We start from the raw sequence: 14228 nt of genomic DNA, 5'->3' as shown, positions 1-14228 counted from the left end.
TAGATTTTTTTTTGTTACCTAGTCCCATGTCTCAGTAACATGGTTTAAATGTGAAGCTTGTAACAACTGACGTAAGAGAAGACAACACATTTTTTGCTCACAGTAACACGCTAATTACTGTACTCACTTGGTAAACTTCAATTTTGTAATTATTTTTAAGTACTGTTTCCAAATACCTCTGCGCTGAGTGCCAAATTACTTGTATGGGAGCATCAAATTTTCTGACATCATCCATGTAGTCCTTACAGACACCTCACAGATCACCAAACTAGTACTTCGAAGAATTCTACAGAAACATTGCACAGACTTTGCACCACAAGGGCTTATACATTCAAAGGAAGCTTTCTGGAGTGCAGGCCCATCCGTTCACATTGGGGAAAAAAGTTCACAGGAACTCCAAAAATGATAAAATGGAGTGGAACCTAGTGTGACTTTACACCAATAAGAACAACAATAAGGACAATTACTATAACAAACAAAATTAAAATAACAAGCATCTTCCGATTCTTCTTTTGATATTGCTCTGCCTATAGGAACAGAAAAGAAAGAGTTAATGCTTAGATTTCTGCCAAGCTACAAAGTACAGACTCTTGTTCAGTCTAACAGGACACAAGAGCTACACAAGAAGGATACTTCATTAGGAAGAACGCTTAGCTATGAAGACCATGGAAACTATGATCAGGCAACTGGGTATGTGAAAGTCTGAACAGGAAAAGCTGGTAAAATATTTCAGCTCATTTTGCTGATCCTGCATTATATTTGAAGGGTTTTAAAATTAACAACAACACTTCATTTTTTCATAGGCATTTTTGTTGTACCTGATTCAGCTTTGCATTTTCATTTAATTTCAATTAGAATTGACAGCTTGCTTTCATTTGGTTCTCAGTTTTCTGCTTCACTCCTCCTTTCTTCTAACCAGGTTTTCTCATCCCTTTCCTCTTTTTCCCAGGGGAATTAAAAGGAGACAACATGGAGAAAACTCTCCAAAAGCCAAATGAAAATCTGCTAATGGAAGCTAAACAAAACAAAACCTGCATTTAATTCTTCTTAAATTAATAATCCTTCAAAATTTAAAGGGAAAAATATTTATTCTCCTTTATAGTCCCCAGTAAGTAATTATTTATTATTAGATCTGCTAAAGAGGAGTTTTCAACCTGAAACTATGTAACATGCAACCACTGATTATTTACTTAATTAGGCTCTGGGTATAAAAGTCACAACTGATTCCAATTTTCATGTGAAGCCAGAATTGGTAACTAGTGATTCATATCAGCAGACTTCTGCAGTGAATTAATGTAATTTCTATGAAAGTGCTCTCTCAGTACTTTGCAGTAATGATGCCAACTAAAACAGAAAATTGACATTTAGGTATTAAATCAGAATAAAGCTACTAATAGTATTAGAAATGGCAAGGTATCTGTGTTTGTTATTACTATTCAGACCTGTTTGTGTGTCTTCCATAATAGGTGAAAGAATTCCTCTGCTGTACTGAAAACATGTATATGTTGCACCAAAAATCCATGGTCCTAGTCAAGCAGGGATTTGCTGACAATTCATTAACTACCAGTAGCCTAGCAATAACACTGATTCCAACCAATTCCTTTATTTCCAGTTCAGCTGTGCAAAGTGCTTGCAATTACTTTAAGCCTTGTTCACCAATGCTCAATGCCTTATTTTAGTGACCTCCTCCTTTAATGACTTTTATGTATAACAAGAATAAACCTATAAGCAATGTATTTTGTTCTTCCTCAAAAGGCACTTTTTGCTGTTTATATACCAGAAGTCCACCATAATAGAAAGGAGTGTGTAGTTATAAGATGTCCACATTTCCAAAAGAAAGGCTTTTGTTCAGATGTCTCATTCTACTTTATTTCTAACAATGGAAGGACTGAACTGACAAGTCAGAACTTAGCTTAAAATCAAAACAAAAAAGCAAACAAAACCAAACAACCACAAAACTCTGTGTTCTGCTGCCAATTCAAATTTTTTTCAGATGTTCATAGTAAAAACTTCACATTAAAAGCACAAGTTTGGACCTAACTTCCAAAAAGCCTCACACAGTAAAACATTAAAAACTGTTCTTGCTGCTCATGCTATTGAGATGTTTTCAAATCAGGATGTATCAATTGACTGAGATCTTTACTGAGGTACAAAATAACTGGTCCTATTGCACAAATGCTGGAGTCTCCAAAAGAAAAGGAATTGCATATAGGTCCCACCAGGTCAACAACATAAAGATCAAAGCACTTTGCTTCAATGCCCAGAGAGTTATCTAAGAAATAAACAGTAGGCATCAAGAATGACATTACCAGAAGTTGCATGGCAAGTTCCTACTATGGTACAGTTGGACATTTTATTCTATACACAATCATTTCTAGATGGGACAATGTCCAATTGAAAAACTACTAACTTAATAGCCATTAAAATAGAAAAGATTATTAGACATGCAAAGCAGCTTACCTTATGTAGTTGTTTTAGACCCTCTTCAGTTTTCATACATGATTGTTCAACATTGTAGTCAATTCTATCTAGAACTGTTCCCTAAATAAAATGCAGAGAATGAGCACTGAATTGAACCTAGATGAACTTCATACAGCAATTACTATGAGCAACAGAGTAATTAACAATGCTCACAGCAATCAGCTAATGAACTATGTAAACTATGATCTTCTACAGAAGAACTAGCTGGGACTTCAGTAAAGGACCTCCTTGGTCAATGCCTAACTGGCAGCTCTGTCACCATCTCACATCACACTCCTTAGTAACCACCTTCCATATCAGGCTGACAGATTTAACCTAAACTGCACCTCTGGGAGAAATAACCAACAGAACTTAGATATTCTATTATTTGTGGTTGGTTTGGTTTTTTTTTAACCCCCTAACAGCCATAACCAATTGATTTTTTATTTATTAGTTTTCATTAAGCCATTTTCTGGCAGATTTCAAACAAAGGAAACTTTAGCCTGAAGAGGTAGGTTACGAACTTGCAAATAGGATGTTACAAGAGGAAGGGTCTGGAAGCATTAACATAACATGGAATCTCCAATTTCTTACTAGCCCTGTGATATCAATGTACCTGTTCTACTATCATTGCTCCCAGGTCCCTAAATATTTCATTGAGATCGGAGATTGACTGTACAATCTGACGGATTTCGCGTTCCCGCTCTTCCACCATTAACGTGTTTTGTTCCACCAATGCTAGCTGGTCATCTGTAAAACCCTGTTGAAATAAAAGATTTAGATGTTGAGCTAATATTAACATGAAAACACTACAAATAATAAGGATTCTATGATTTCATAACAAAACAACCTTTCAGAATTTCCGTAGTAGGGAAGTATTTAAGAAAAAAAGTTATTGTATATTAAAACCAATTTCAGGGTCACTAAAAGAACTTGGACAGCTATTTATAGTCAGAGCAGACAAAATGTCAGTCTTGCATCCTGCCCAAACCCACAGAGAACTTTTAAAATAAGATCTCTTCTAAGGCAATGTTTTCGTCGGTGTACAAAAGCAATACATGCAAATGTCTAGTAGTTATGGAGTATCTACTGATTGATCAGCATTACATGGAGTCCCATAATGCCAATCTGTAAACACACAGCAGCAATTCTGATTATTAAAAAAAAAAAAATTACAGAGACCTTACTGTTTTAGTCTCCCAAGGACATTCACAATTGACACTATCCTTTCCCCATCACTCTTATTTAGAGATAAGTGAAAAACCTCTTAAACACAAGATGAGCTGGAAAAACTGTCTTGATTTTTTGGTCAGTTTTGTGTTACACATTAAAAATTACAGTTAAGTGTTCTGCAGCACTATTATGCAGGGCATGATATAACAGATCCCACCATTACTCAGAAATGCAGTATCCCCAAACTCTCCAAAGGAAAACACAGTAGGTCTGGTACAGCTCTACAACACTACTGTGCAGAAACAAATCCTTACTAGATGGATCCTTGAGGTCCCTTCTAACCCTAACAATTTGCAAGTCTGCGATACAGAAAATCTTCAGTTACACTTTGAACTTCACTTTAAAGAGTGCCACCTTCCACCCAAACCCAGAATCACAGTTTTCTAACAACTACTCTTGCATCTGCCCAGAAAAGCAGTATGACAAAGAATACTGTGTTACTTGCAGAGATTTCCTTGTCCCTGTCAGTCAGGTAAGGAGAATTCAGTAGTCAAACTGAGTTCCCTCATGTAGCAACACTGACGCTGATGGCACAATCATCTTAACATCACAACAGCAATACAACAGCAATTAGGAGAATGCATTACAGAAATCTGCAGAAATGGAATGTCCATGTAGCCAGCTGCCCATGGCATACCATTTTGATGCTTCCATACTAGAATTAAAAGTATATTAAAAACTTTTTGCATTGGATTTGCACAGTATCATAACCTACCCTGTCATAAAGCGTATCATCCTCTCCTTCATCCATCAGTGGGACTGAGGTGTCAAAGAAGTGTTTGGATCTTTCTTCTCTATTCTTCATGCCTGTGAAAGACAAACTATGAGCACAATATTTACATACGTTAAAAATCAGAGTAAGAGGAACCATCAGATTGAAAAGCACAAGAAAGAAAACTTGGCTAGTAAATGACATAAATAGCAGTATCTGAATTTTAACTGTCCCACAGGTTTACTGTTTATCAGCATCATAAATTTAACCAGACTGGCAAGACTCCAATTAAATCACTGATTTTCACAGTATCACAGTATATCAGAGGTTGGAAGGGACCTGAAGAGATCATCAGGTCCAACGCCCCTGCCAGAGCAGGATCACTTAGGGTAATTTCAAGTGATTATGTTCCATGAAGTTAAAATTAGTCAAGTTAAGAGCCTTAAACGCGTGATCACTCTAGGCTACTTTTTAGCCAATTCTTTCAGGAACATCCCTTGTCTGAATTGTGACCTTAAGTTCCACCTGTGCCATTTATACCACAGGAGGAAGAAATATAAGCATTAAATTTGAAGGTCAATTTTTTGTGAGCTTCTTCCCAGATTAAAATAAGCTTACTTAGCTGAAAATTGAACTGCACACAATTTTAGTTTTAAACAGAGGATATTCCACATCCTGTTTATGGATGCAGAAATTGATCGCAGACTACCTTTGAAGCATTATCTGTCACAGACTACCAATCAACAGCAGGTATCATGTCTGAAGACCAATGGTGCTTCACCAGTATAACTGAAATGACTTTGCAGACCAGAATTTGAGAAGCAGTGATGCACTAGAAATATGGATGGATGAAATACACTAGTTTGGTTGACACTTAACCATAAAATTTCTCCTTTAGCAAAATGAGAGGTAGAATAAAGCAGTTTGAACACGGTCTGTAAATTAGAAATTCCCAAATTCTAACCTCCAGTCTAATACACTCTGGTAGTCCTGTGTGCATCATCACTTCACCCTTCAGTGCTTCAGTTTTCCCAGCCAAGAAAGTAAGCACAACTTAATTAGTGGTTTCCACAGGAAGTGCCCATGTATTACTGTATCTCTTATGCTTACGTTTCAGATAGTCAGATTGTGCATGCCTAAAGTTGGTGGATAGATCCTGAAGGGACTGTGCTAAGGAAGACACTACATTCCTGAGAACACGTGCTTCTTGCTCTGTGCAACTACGTGACCTGCTCTGCAAGACCTGGACTGCTCTTTGACATCTGTGAAACAACTGAGAAAACAATTCCATTAGGAGAAAACATAGCAACACATTTTAAATATTACATTTCAAAAGTTCCAAGTGGAAGACTTATATTTTGATTTCTAGATTTCTGAAGTTAACTTCTCATTGCCCAGTGGCACGTTTAAAAAGGCAGAGAAACACAGAACTTGGATGAACAACCAATCATAAGCTAACAGGGTAGCAGAGTAACACAACTACATCTGACCAAAGACATTTGCTTCATTGCAGCTGCTTGGACTGGAAGCCTTAGATTAAATATATGTATTTCTCAAAAATATCTGTAGATGTGATACTTTTAATTAAGTCTCCCAATCCTTTTCCAAGCACAAGCAAACAGGGAAGTAAAAGAACAGGGAAGTTAAGTAAATTATTGGGAAGTTCACTGAGTCAGTTGAGTACAGTACCAAGCACAAAGGCCCGGGAATCTCTCTCACTCTAATACTGATTACAGAATAAATGCTTTACTCAGAAGGAAACCACTGCCTCATCATGCTGTGCTACAGATATGTCAAACTAAGTTCAGAACTGAAAGCAGCCTCTACCTGTGTGATCTCTTGGGTTGTAATTTCTATTGCCTGTTCTTCTTCACTGCTGTCATCCAGTGTTGGTCTATTTAGATGTTTATCATGAAGACTGGCTAATTCTTTCATCTTCTGTTTAACCCTGGCAATATCATATTGAATCTAAACCAGAAAACACAATAATGAAGAAACGGAAATGACTAATGCTTCAGAGGAAAATGCTAGACAAGAATCAGGGAAAGAAATCTCTAACAAAAAGCAGACCAAAGAGTATAAAAACCCCTAATACATAAAAAGCTGACTAAGAAGGAAACGAATACTCTCATATACATTGAGTTTGATACTTGTTAAACCTATTCTTGTTAACCTTAGGCAAGACTGCTGTTTTCAAACATGCTTTATTAAGTTGTATTAATTATATAATGATAAAAACATTATCATCATGGTTTAGCCAACTTCCAAAAATATAAACGAAAATTCAGGTCACACCTTCAACTGTGTCAAACACTGAAGAGCCTGAACTTAACAGCAGAAGTTAAATGATAAGCCAGTAAAAATACATCTGTACAAATGGCTATTATTGTAGTAAAAAGGAGACTGATCACCTTTCTGCACAAGGGGTTCTGTATGCACAAACTGATGAGACAATGTGTTCTAAGAATACATTTAAAAAAAAAAAAAATTCTGGAAGTCAGAAATAGCTCCACACTCCAAATACTGGGAATGGTTTTTAATTGGACACCCCTAGAATCATTTCCATGCATTTGTCCAGTAATTTCCGTAAGTTATAAGGCATCAGTACTGCGCAGGCAGAAAAAATTCTCCTACTAAAGACACTAAGACTTTCTTTGTAAATAATAAACTGCCAACCTTCACCATTTTAGGGTCTATCCAACTGGATCCTCCAACAGGTTCAAACAAAAAGTCTACTGAAGTGCTGATTTTTAATTTCTAAATTTCAAACTGAGACCAGCTTTTCTATGTTAGGACCTTTAGGTCTTGCAGTCTGAAGTCTAAACACTGTATCATGTCTATCCTAATGGTCACAGTGTACTGGGCTCCCACTTATGATGCAAACTCAATCTCCTGGAATTTCTGGTCCTAGAAAATGTCCATTTCCCTTGCAATACATCCATTAAGACATGTCACAGCTTTCCTCAAAAACAATGGTGCCAATTTAGAAAACACACATTTTAATCTTTCTTCTAAGACTATTTCTACCATAAAATTTACTGCATTCAGAAGTAACTGACAGCATGAGTAAATCCCTAAATGATAAATCAAACTCTGCTGGATTTGCCACACAACTTACTTCATCTGCTCCATCAACCCATTTGGGAGGTAAGCGTTTTGTTACTCCAATTGCTGCTTCAGGATCCAAACTTATGCCCGATACCAGTGCCATACGATCATCAGCAAGCTACAGAAGACAAGAAAAGGCAGCAAATTAATTTTATACAAAGTAGATCCAAATAAATGCATGTATACCTTCCCACAAAAATTAACCTAAAAAACATGTTGGTGCATGGTGCAGGTATGATCCAGCTCCACATCTGGTTTGGTCCTATGAACTAATAACCTACATCCAATTCCTACAGGATCTGAAAGATGGAAGTTACTCTTAAATTCTTTGCAGATTTTCAAGGAGAATTCTCATGTTAGTACATTTCATGTTAGACAATAATTCATAGCCATGGCATCCCTAACCCATGGTGTAGCACAATATATATACTGAAACAGGCAACTCTGAAAAATCTCATTTGGGAAAACTTTCCCAAAAAAACCCCATTTATTATATTTCCAAGAAATAAAAATGGTATCCCTGATTGTTCTCAAACAATTTCATTTAGTCAAACCCTCATCTACTAGGCAGCTGAAGAATAAACACTCTTGGGAACTAATATGCATCTTAAATTGGTAAATGATTTAATAGAAATTAAAAGTGCTAAATAGAGAAACCAGTCAAGGCAGTGACAATGATACATGCTTGCTGCTTCAGCTGTACAGTTTGAGGAAAAGAAACTTGCAGGAAAATGGTTGGAATACTTCAGAAAATTCCAGAAATCAAGAGAGAGTAAATAAGACAATGTGCCAGCTTTCCACAGATCCACAGGGAGACTGGAGATAGGGAAGGATAGTTCTAATTCAAGTAACTTAAGTGCAGCAACCTGCGGATTTGTATTCTCCCAGATTTCTTATTTTCCTTTAATCAGGCCCAGGAAGTTTTCTGTCTCCTTACTCCCCTTTTAAAAAACAACTTTTTTTCCTCCCTGAGCAATTCTTTCCTGCTATTCTATCCCTGACCTTATTTCCCAACCAATAAAGTTTGCACAGTTTATGCATAGCATAAAAAGATAATTAAGGGCTTCACTGTACAAATCACTGTACCTCATTTATATACAGCAAGTCAGACTAGTTTATAGGTGTATTAATAATGGAATATTACATCACAAAATGCTTGTCTTCTCTATGCACCTTTGCCACCTCATCCTATCTAATGAAACCTAGGAAACTAGTTGAATAAAGGAACATTTTTTGCTCAACAATGTATGTATGCTTGATGCACCATGGCTGAATAAAATGTGAAAGACAATACCTCATCCAGCTCCTGAAGTGATTTGTGGATCCCATCAGCCCCATCCAGTTAGAGACAGCAAAAAAATAAAAGGGAGAAAAGAGACATAGGACAGATACAGGGTATGGTCAGTTGAGAAAATACTGATTTATTTTTTAAGCATGATGGTTTACCAAGAACAAAACAAACTGGCTTTTATAACATGACTATTCCATAAATACATCATGATACTGTAATTTTGTCAGCATTTTGCTTGACACACAAACTTCAGTTGCTTGGTAAACAACGTAAGAGATCAATTTAAGAGCTTGATCTGTTTTCTGCAGTAACTGCAGTGAAATTCATTTAGTCAAATTTCAGGTAGAAAAACTGAAATAAGAATACATTGAGTGTAGCAGCAAGAGCAATTTGACTGCAGTATTCGACATCCACTGGTGAATTAGAAGGTTTCATGATTGGAGGAGGCACACAGAAGCTTTTTAAAGACATTTATTGACAAGCACTCCAGTTATCACAGGATAAAACAGACAGCAAGAGACAAAAAGCAAAAGCCAATGTAGTATATGCTCACTTAGGTATGAACTTCAATTATGCTCTTGTTTCAAGTAACATTAATCCTACATGCGTCTGAAAAAAGGCAACACATCTACACCTTCTCTATTCATCAGTCTTTCTGCTGTAGAGTGTGTGACCAATAGGGTGTTTCACTAGAGGACTGCACAAAGCAAGTGTATCAGATCTAAACCAAGGACAAAATGCTTGTGGTTTAACAAGATAGCAGGCTTCACCTAATTGCTTTTATCTTTTACCAAGTTTTTCAATAGAACTATACTGTTAAGAATGTTTCTTTGATTATCTGAATGTAAGGAGTGGTTGACTTCCAGAACAGAATGCAATTTTTGACACAGAGCTCTCATAGTAAAGGGTTCAGGAGAAGCCTGGAGCATGAACTATGGGAAGCCACAGTACCAGGAGCTAGAATTTGTAACACAGCCCTGCTGGCCTGCAGCAGCTCTGCACTGAGGGTACTATCCAAAAGAAAAGGTAATGAGCTGCAACTCTGATAGCAAAATAGCACGCTTGTAGTAACCAACCACAGAGCTCTCAACACTACTCTAGGATCAAGACTGAGCCGTTGCCAAACTTCATCTACTGCACAAAAGTGACCATTTCCAATCACTCTCAGCTTTGACAGCATTTGATTGAACATCCTAGAAAACTGCTTCAGTTTACAGCAAACATTGTAAATAAACATTTTAAGCAGTGCTAAGAGTTATTGCACTCACCATTGAGGAAAAGATGTAGCTTCACTACGCAGTCTGTATGCAATTTTAAACTATCACTAACTTCTCTATGTGATATTTGCAAAAATCGAAGGATCCAAAAGCGATATTGATATTGGCAAAAAAAATGTGTTAACAAGAACCAAATACAGTGCCAAATTAAACATGTATAACACACATTACTATTGACATTTCCTCCTCTGCAAATGCAATTTAATATAGCTTCTTAGACATAGGTGTAATGAAGTTAACAGTAAATGAAGACCATTTAATACCAACTCATCAGTTGAAATAAAATTTGCAGCAAGGAGTACTGCTTTTCCTAACAAAAAAAAGCATTAACTGGAAGCAATTTGGAGTGATGAGACTACCAGCAGATACTGACTGATTAAAAAATGACATGTTTGAAGTGTAAAATCCCAAGAGAACTGATCCCCAAGCAGTCCATCAGCCACAGTAGCTCAAAACTTGGAAAAAGCCACAAACTGCCACTGAACAAATGTTTTTTTTAAGCTTCTGTAATAAGGACTTTGCACTAGAATCTACTGACTCCCCTCTCTCACAGATTAGTACTATTTGTATTTAAGACAAAAATGGGCAACGGACATTAGAGCAAATCAGGGAAAAATTCAAGCAATGGGGATAATCTACACTAGTGTATTTAACAGTGCCCACACTGAAATGAATAGAAGAGTTCTGCTCTGTGAAATAATTTGGGATTTCTTCCTTTGGGCAAAGGTCGCACCAAAAAGTGCCATGATCAAAAAAACCCACATGTCAAAGAAAACAAAGTTTTTAGAACAATAACTGTACTTATTATTCACGAAGTGAATAGAGGCATGATCGGCACAAAGATAGATCTCTTCTATTCATTGTACGTGAAGTAGTAGGGGAAAGGGATCAACAAGGGTGAGAAAGAGGGGCAAAGGGGAAAGTACAGAGGAAGGTGGGGGTTTAAGGAGGAGACTAAGAGAGAGGAAGCTAAGGAGACCGGGGTGGGTGAGGAGGGAGGTCGGGGAAGGCTGGACGGGAGGAGCGGGGCACACAGCACGGCTGCCTGGCAGCCCTAGGCGCACTCAGGTACAGTAGGATGAAGGGAGGAGACTCACCGCAGCAGCCATGCTACGTGAACTCAGAGGGCTGGAGGAGCCGTAACTACTCACTTGCTCGGCCAGCAGCTGCCGGCTCTGCACCGCGTTGTTCCGCAACAACAAGAACGCGTCCGTTAGACGCCGGGTGGCCATGGCTTACTGCCCCGGGGCCCCCCGCCCCGGGGCCCGCTCAGCGCCTCGCTGCCGGGCTCTCGGCCCTAGCTCAGCTTGGGGCCCGCGGGCACAGACGGCGGCCGCCCCCAGCGAGGCCCTCTAGCCGCTCACAGGGCCTGGGCGCAGGCCCCCGGCGCCGGGCTCCCCCGGCTGCCTGCCCCATCCATCCCCCCCCGGATCCGACTGCCGCCCCAGCAGCGGCCTGGCTCACTTCCGCGTTGTGCATCGCTCAGCGCCTTCCGCCCAGCCCGTCGCCTCGCTCCGACTAGGCCCGCCGGCCATCGCACCAGCGTTCCGGCACTCCTGGGCCAGGGGGTAGCAACACCCCACGTCCAACCCAAAAGCCGAAAAACCGCCTTAGGGCTGACAGACTCCCGCCTTCTACCGCTCCTGGCCTCAGAAGGGAAGCGTGGGGGGCTTTAGTGCCGTATATTGGTTGCCCATATGGAGAGCCAGGTGCAGGCGTGTGAGTGATGGCAGCCTCTCTGTCTCCACACCTGTCCCTGGGGTCCCTCGCTGGCGCTGGGCTCGACCCCTTGCTTTTCTTTGGTGGGGAAACCTGACAAAATAGCTTGGTGCAAAGAAACCCTAATGTTTCTATAGCGTTTCCATTTAACTTGCTGCTTCTTACTGCTGTGAAGCATCCTCAAATCATCCTCAAAAGGCAGAAGTTTGGATTAAAGCAAAACACTGTTGCATGACCATTTTGGTTTGATGGCTTCTCCTTTTTTTTTTTTTTTTAAATATTCTGACTCTCTCCACGCCTTCCCCCTTATTTCCTTTGCTTCCAGTGAATTTCCTGTTTCCCAAAAAACCTCACACAGCTTTTAGCTTTTTTTTGCCATCCTGCTACCCCCCTCCGCCCCAAGTCATTCCCCTAAACAAGCCATTGTAAATGACAGTATTTGGTTTGACTTTCTGAAAGAGGCGTTTTAATACCATGAACTGAAATTTCTTTTTCTTTACTCTGTCAGGCAGCCTGACTGCCCCCTGCATGGGGCCAATGTGGCACAAGGTGAGGTTTCCTCCTGTGCACCTCATGCCAGGTGTGCACCTCAAGGCACATCCAACATGTCCCTTTGTGAAAACAGCTGTGACCACGACCCAGCATGGCCAGGGGAGCTGCTGAATGCTGGGCATTGGGAGACTTCCTAGATTAAACTCTCAAAAAATGCCCCCCAAAGCAACTAGTACTTGCACATACAGTAGGAACAGTGACTATAATCACCACCACATTTTCTGGAAATGTTACCCCATTTTATCTAACCCCCCCTGAGCAAACTCTTACAGTGAGAAATAGCAGTGGGGAAAGTCCTTTGCTGTAAGACATTTGGGGAGTTTTCTTGATCAGCTTTTCTGCCTCAGTGGGAGAGCCCCAAAACTTGGAATTTAGTAAGGGAATAAGCTCCAGTCACACAAGGAGTAATGCATGCATTTCATTTTTCATGGTCTGATGAAATGTTTTCATTTTGGCTGCCTGACGAAAGCTTTAAATATGTATGTACGTACTTCATTTCTTCATGCTAATTTTTAATCTACTGTAACATTTTTTTTTTAATTATTATTCAATGAGAACAGTTTCAGCTAATGACATTCCAGCCTTCTCTTGGCACTGCTGCCATGGCTGTAAGTTGAGAATTTCTCCTGCCATCAGTGGGCTCCCCACAATCTTTTAGTTCTGGATGCATGTGTGGGGAAAATGACTGGACTGTCTCACACAGTGTGATGGCCAACACAAACCCAACAGGAAGCCTTATGTGCTGGAAGTTGGTACACAACAATTAACATCTTTTGATTCCTGATTTTTTTAGCTGAAAAAGGTTTGAATGTTGGGCAGGCTTGGAATTCAAGCAGAGGCTATAAAAATGATTTGTGACTTGTACACAGAGGGGTAAAACTCTGCAAGGAATGGATCCAGGCCTGACTCAGTGAAAAACCACTTCAAAGTGGATATTAGGAATAAGCAAAGGGAGTAGAAGGAACAAATGGAAAAAATTATCAATCAAATAAAACTACATCTTAGAAGTTAGGAAGTATAGGCATAAAGGGAAATGTGCCAACAGTAAAGCTGAGTTAGACCTTGTAAAGGAAATTAAAACAAATAACAAATGTTCCTCAAGCATACATACCAGGAGATGAAGGAAAGAAGAAGTAGAGAAGCAAGACACAAATGAATGCATGACATATCATGGAAATGTACATAAAGGAAATGCACACATGGAGATAGAAATTATGTCATCTAAGTGGAACAAATCATGAAGATCATAATGTGATGATAATTTAGATTAGGTGGTCATTATAGGTCCCTTTCAATGGAAATATTCTAATTTCTGACCCAGACTTCTAATAGCATTGACCTATCAAGAGCAACACAACATAATCTGAGAGCAGGAAAAATTGTTCCAGTGTTGAAAAAGAGGAAAAATGATTGAAGTCTGATCCAAATAAAATACAAGACTCTTGGATAAAAGTAGCAGGAGCAAATAATGCTGGACAGGATGGCAGATAGAAATGGGCTAAAATACAACATGGCATTTACTGAACGTGGATAGTGGTAGACTAACCTGATGACTTTGTAAGGTTTTCTAAACAAAGAAAACCTGACAGCAGATCTGTGCTGTCTTGTAATGAACAAATGTAGGCTGGAAATCAGAAGAGAGGAATGAGGTCCTGGCATATCTTTCCTACAGGCATGGCAAAGACAAACAAATGCATTAGCACTTGATCTGTTCATATAAGGGATCATATTTTCCCCTCCTGAGACAGCACATATCCCTAAATATATCTTTCTGTGAATATTTTGGGCGTTTGCTTCTTGGTGCTAAAGATGCCTGCACTCACACATTCCTGCACCCACCACCTCCCACAGCCAGGGTCTGATCCAAAATGCTGGA

At 39.3% G+C, this 14228-nt stretch overlaps 1 protein-coding gene across 5 annotated transcripts; it reads right to left on the bottom strand.

The window, feature by feature from the left end:
- Positions 1-227: 227 nt before the first annotated feature.
- Positions 228-11313, bottom strand: STX16 (syntaxin 16). Of its 5 annotated transcripts, none has more exons than XM_054391916.1 (9): positions 11179-11313; positions 8808-8819; positions 7524-7631; positions 6233-6373; positions 5516-5678; positions 4409-4500; positions 3077-3220; positions 2461-2541; positions 228-527 (listed from the first exon to the last, which is right to left on the bottom strand). In XM_054391916.1, exons 1-9 carry the CDS (start codon positions 11311-11313, stop codon positions 423-425), a joined length of 981 nt encoding a protein of 326 aa, XP_054247891.1. In that variant the 3' UTR covers positions 228-422. The 5 variants fall into 5 exon arrangements, with proteins under 5 accessions (XP_054247891.1, XP_054247892.1, XP_054247894.1 ...); XM_054391917.1 differs by having other exon boundaries at positions 11182-11313; XM_054391919.1 differs by having other exon boundaries at positions 11233-11313.
- Positions 11314-14228: the final 2915 nt, after the last annotated feature.

Source organism: Indicator indicator, chromosome 24 (genome assembly GCF_027791375.1).
Source record: "Indicator indicator isolate 239-I01 chromosome 24, UM_Iind_1.1, whole genome shotgun sequence".
NCBI classification, from domain to species: domain Eukaryota; kingdom Metazoa; phylum Chordata; class Aves; order Piciformes; family Indicatoridae; genus Indicator; species Indicator indicator.
This window is presented reverse-complemented; position numbering and strand designations above follow the sequence as displayed.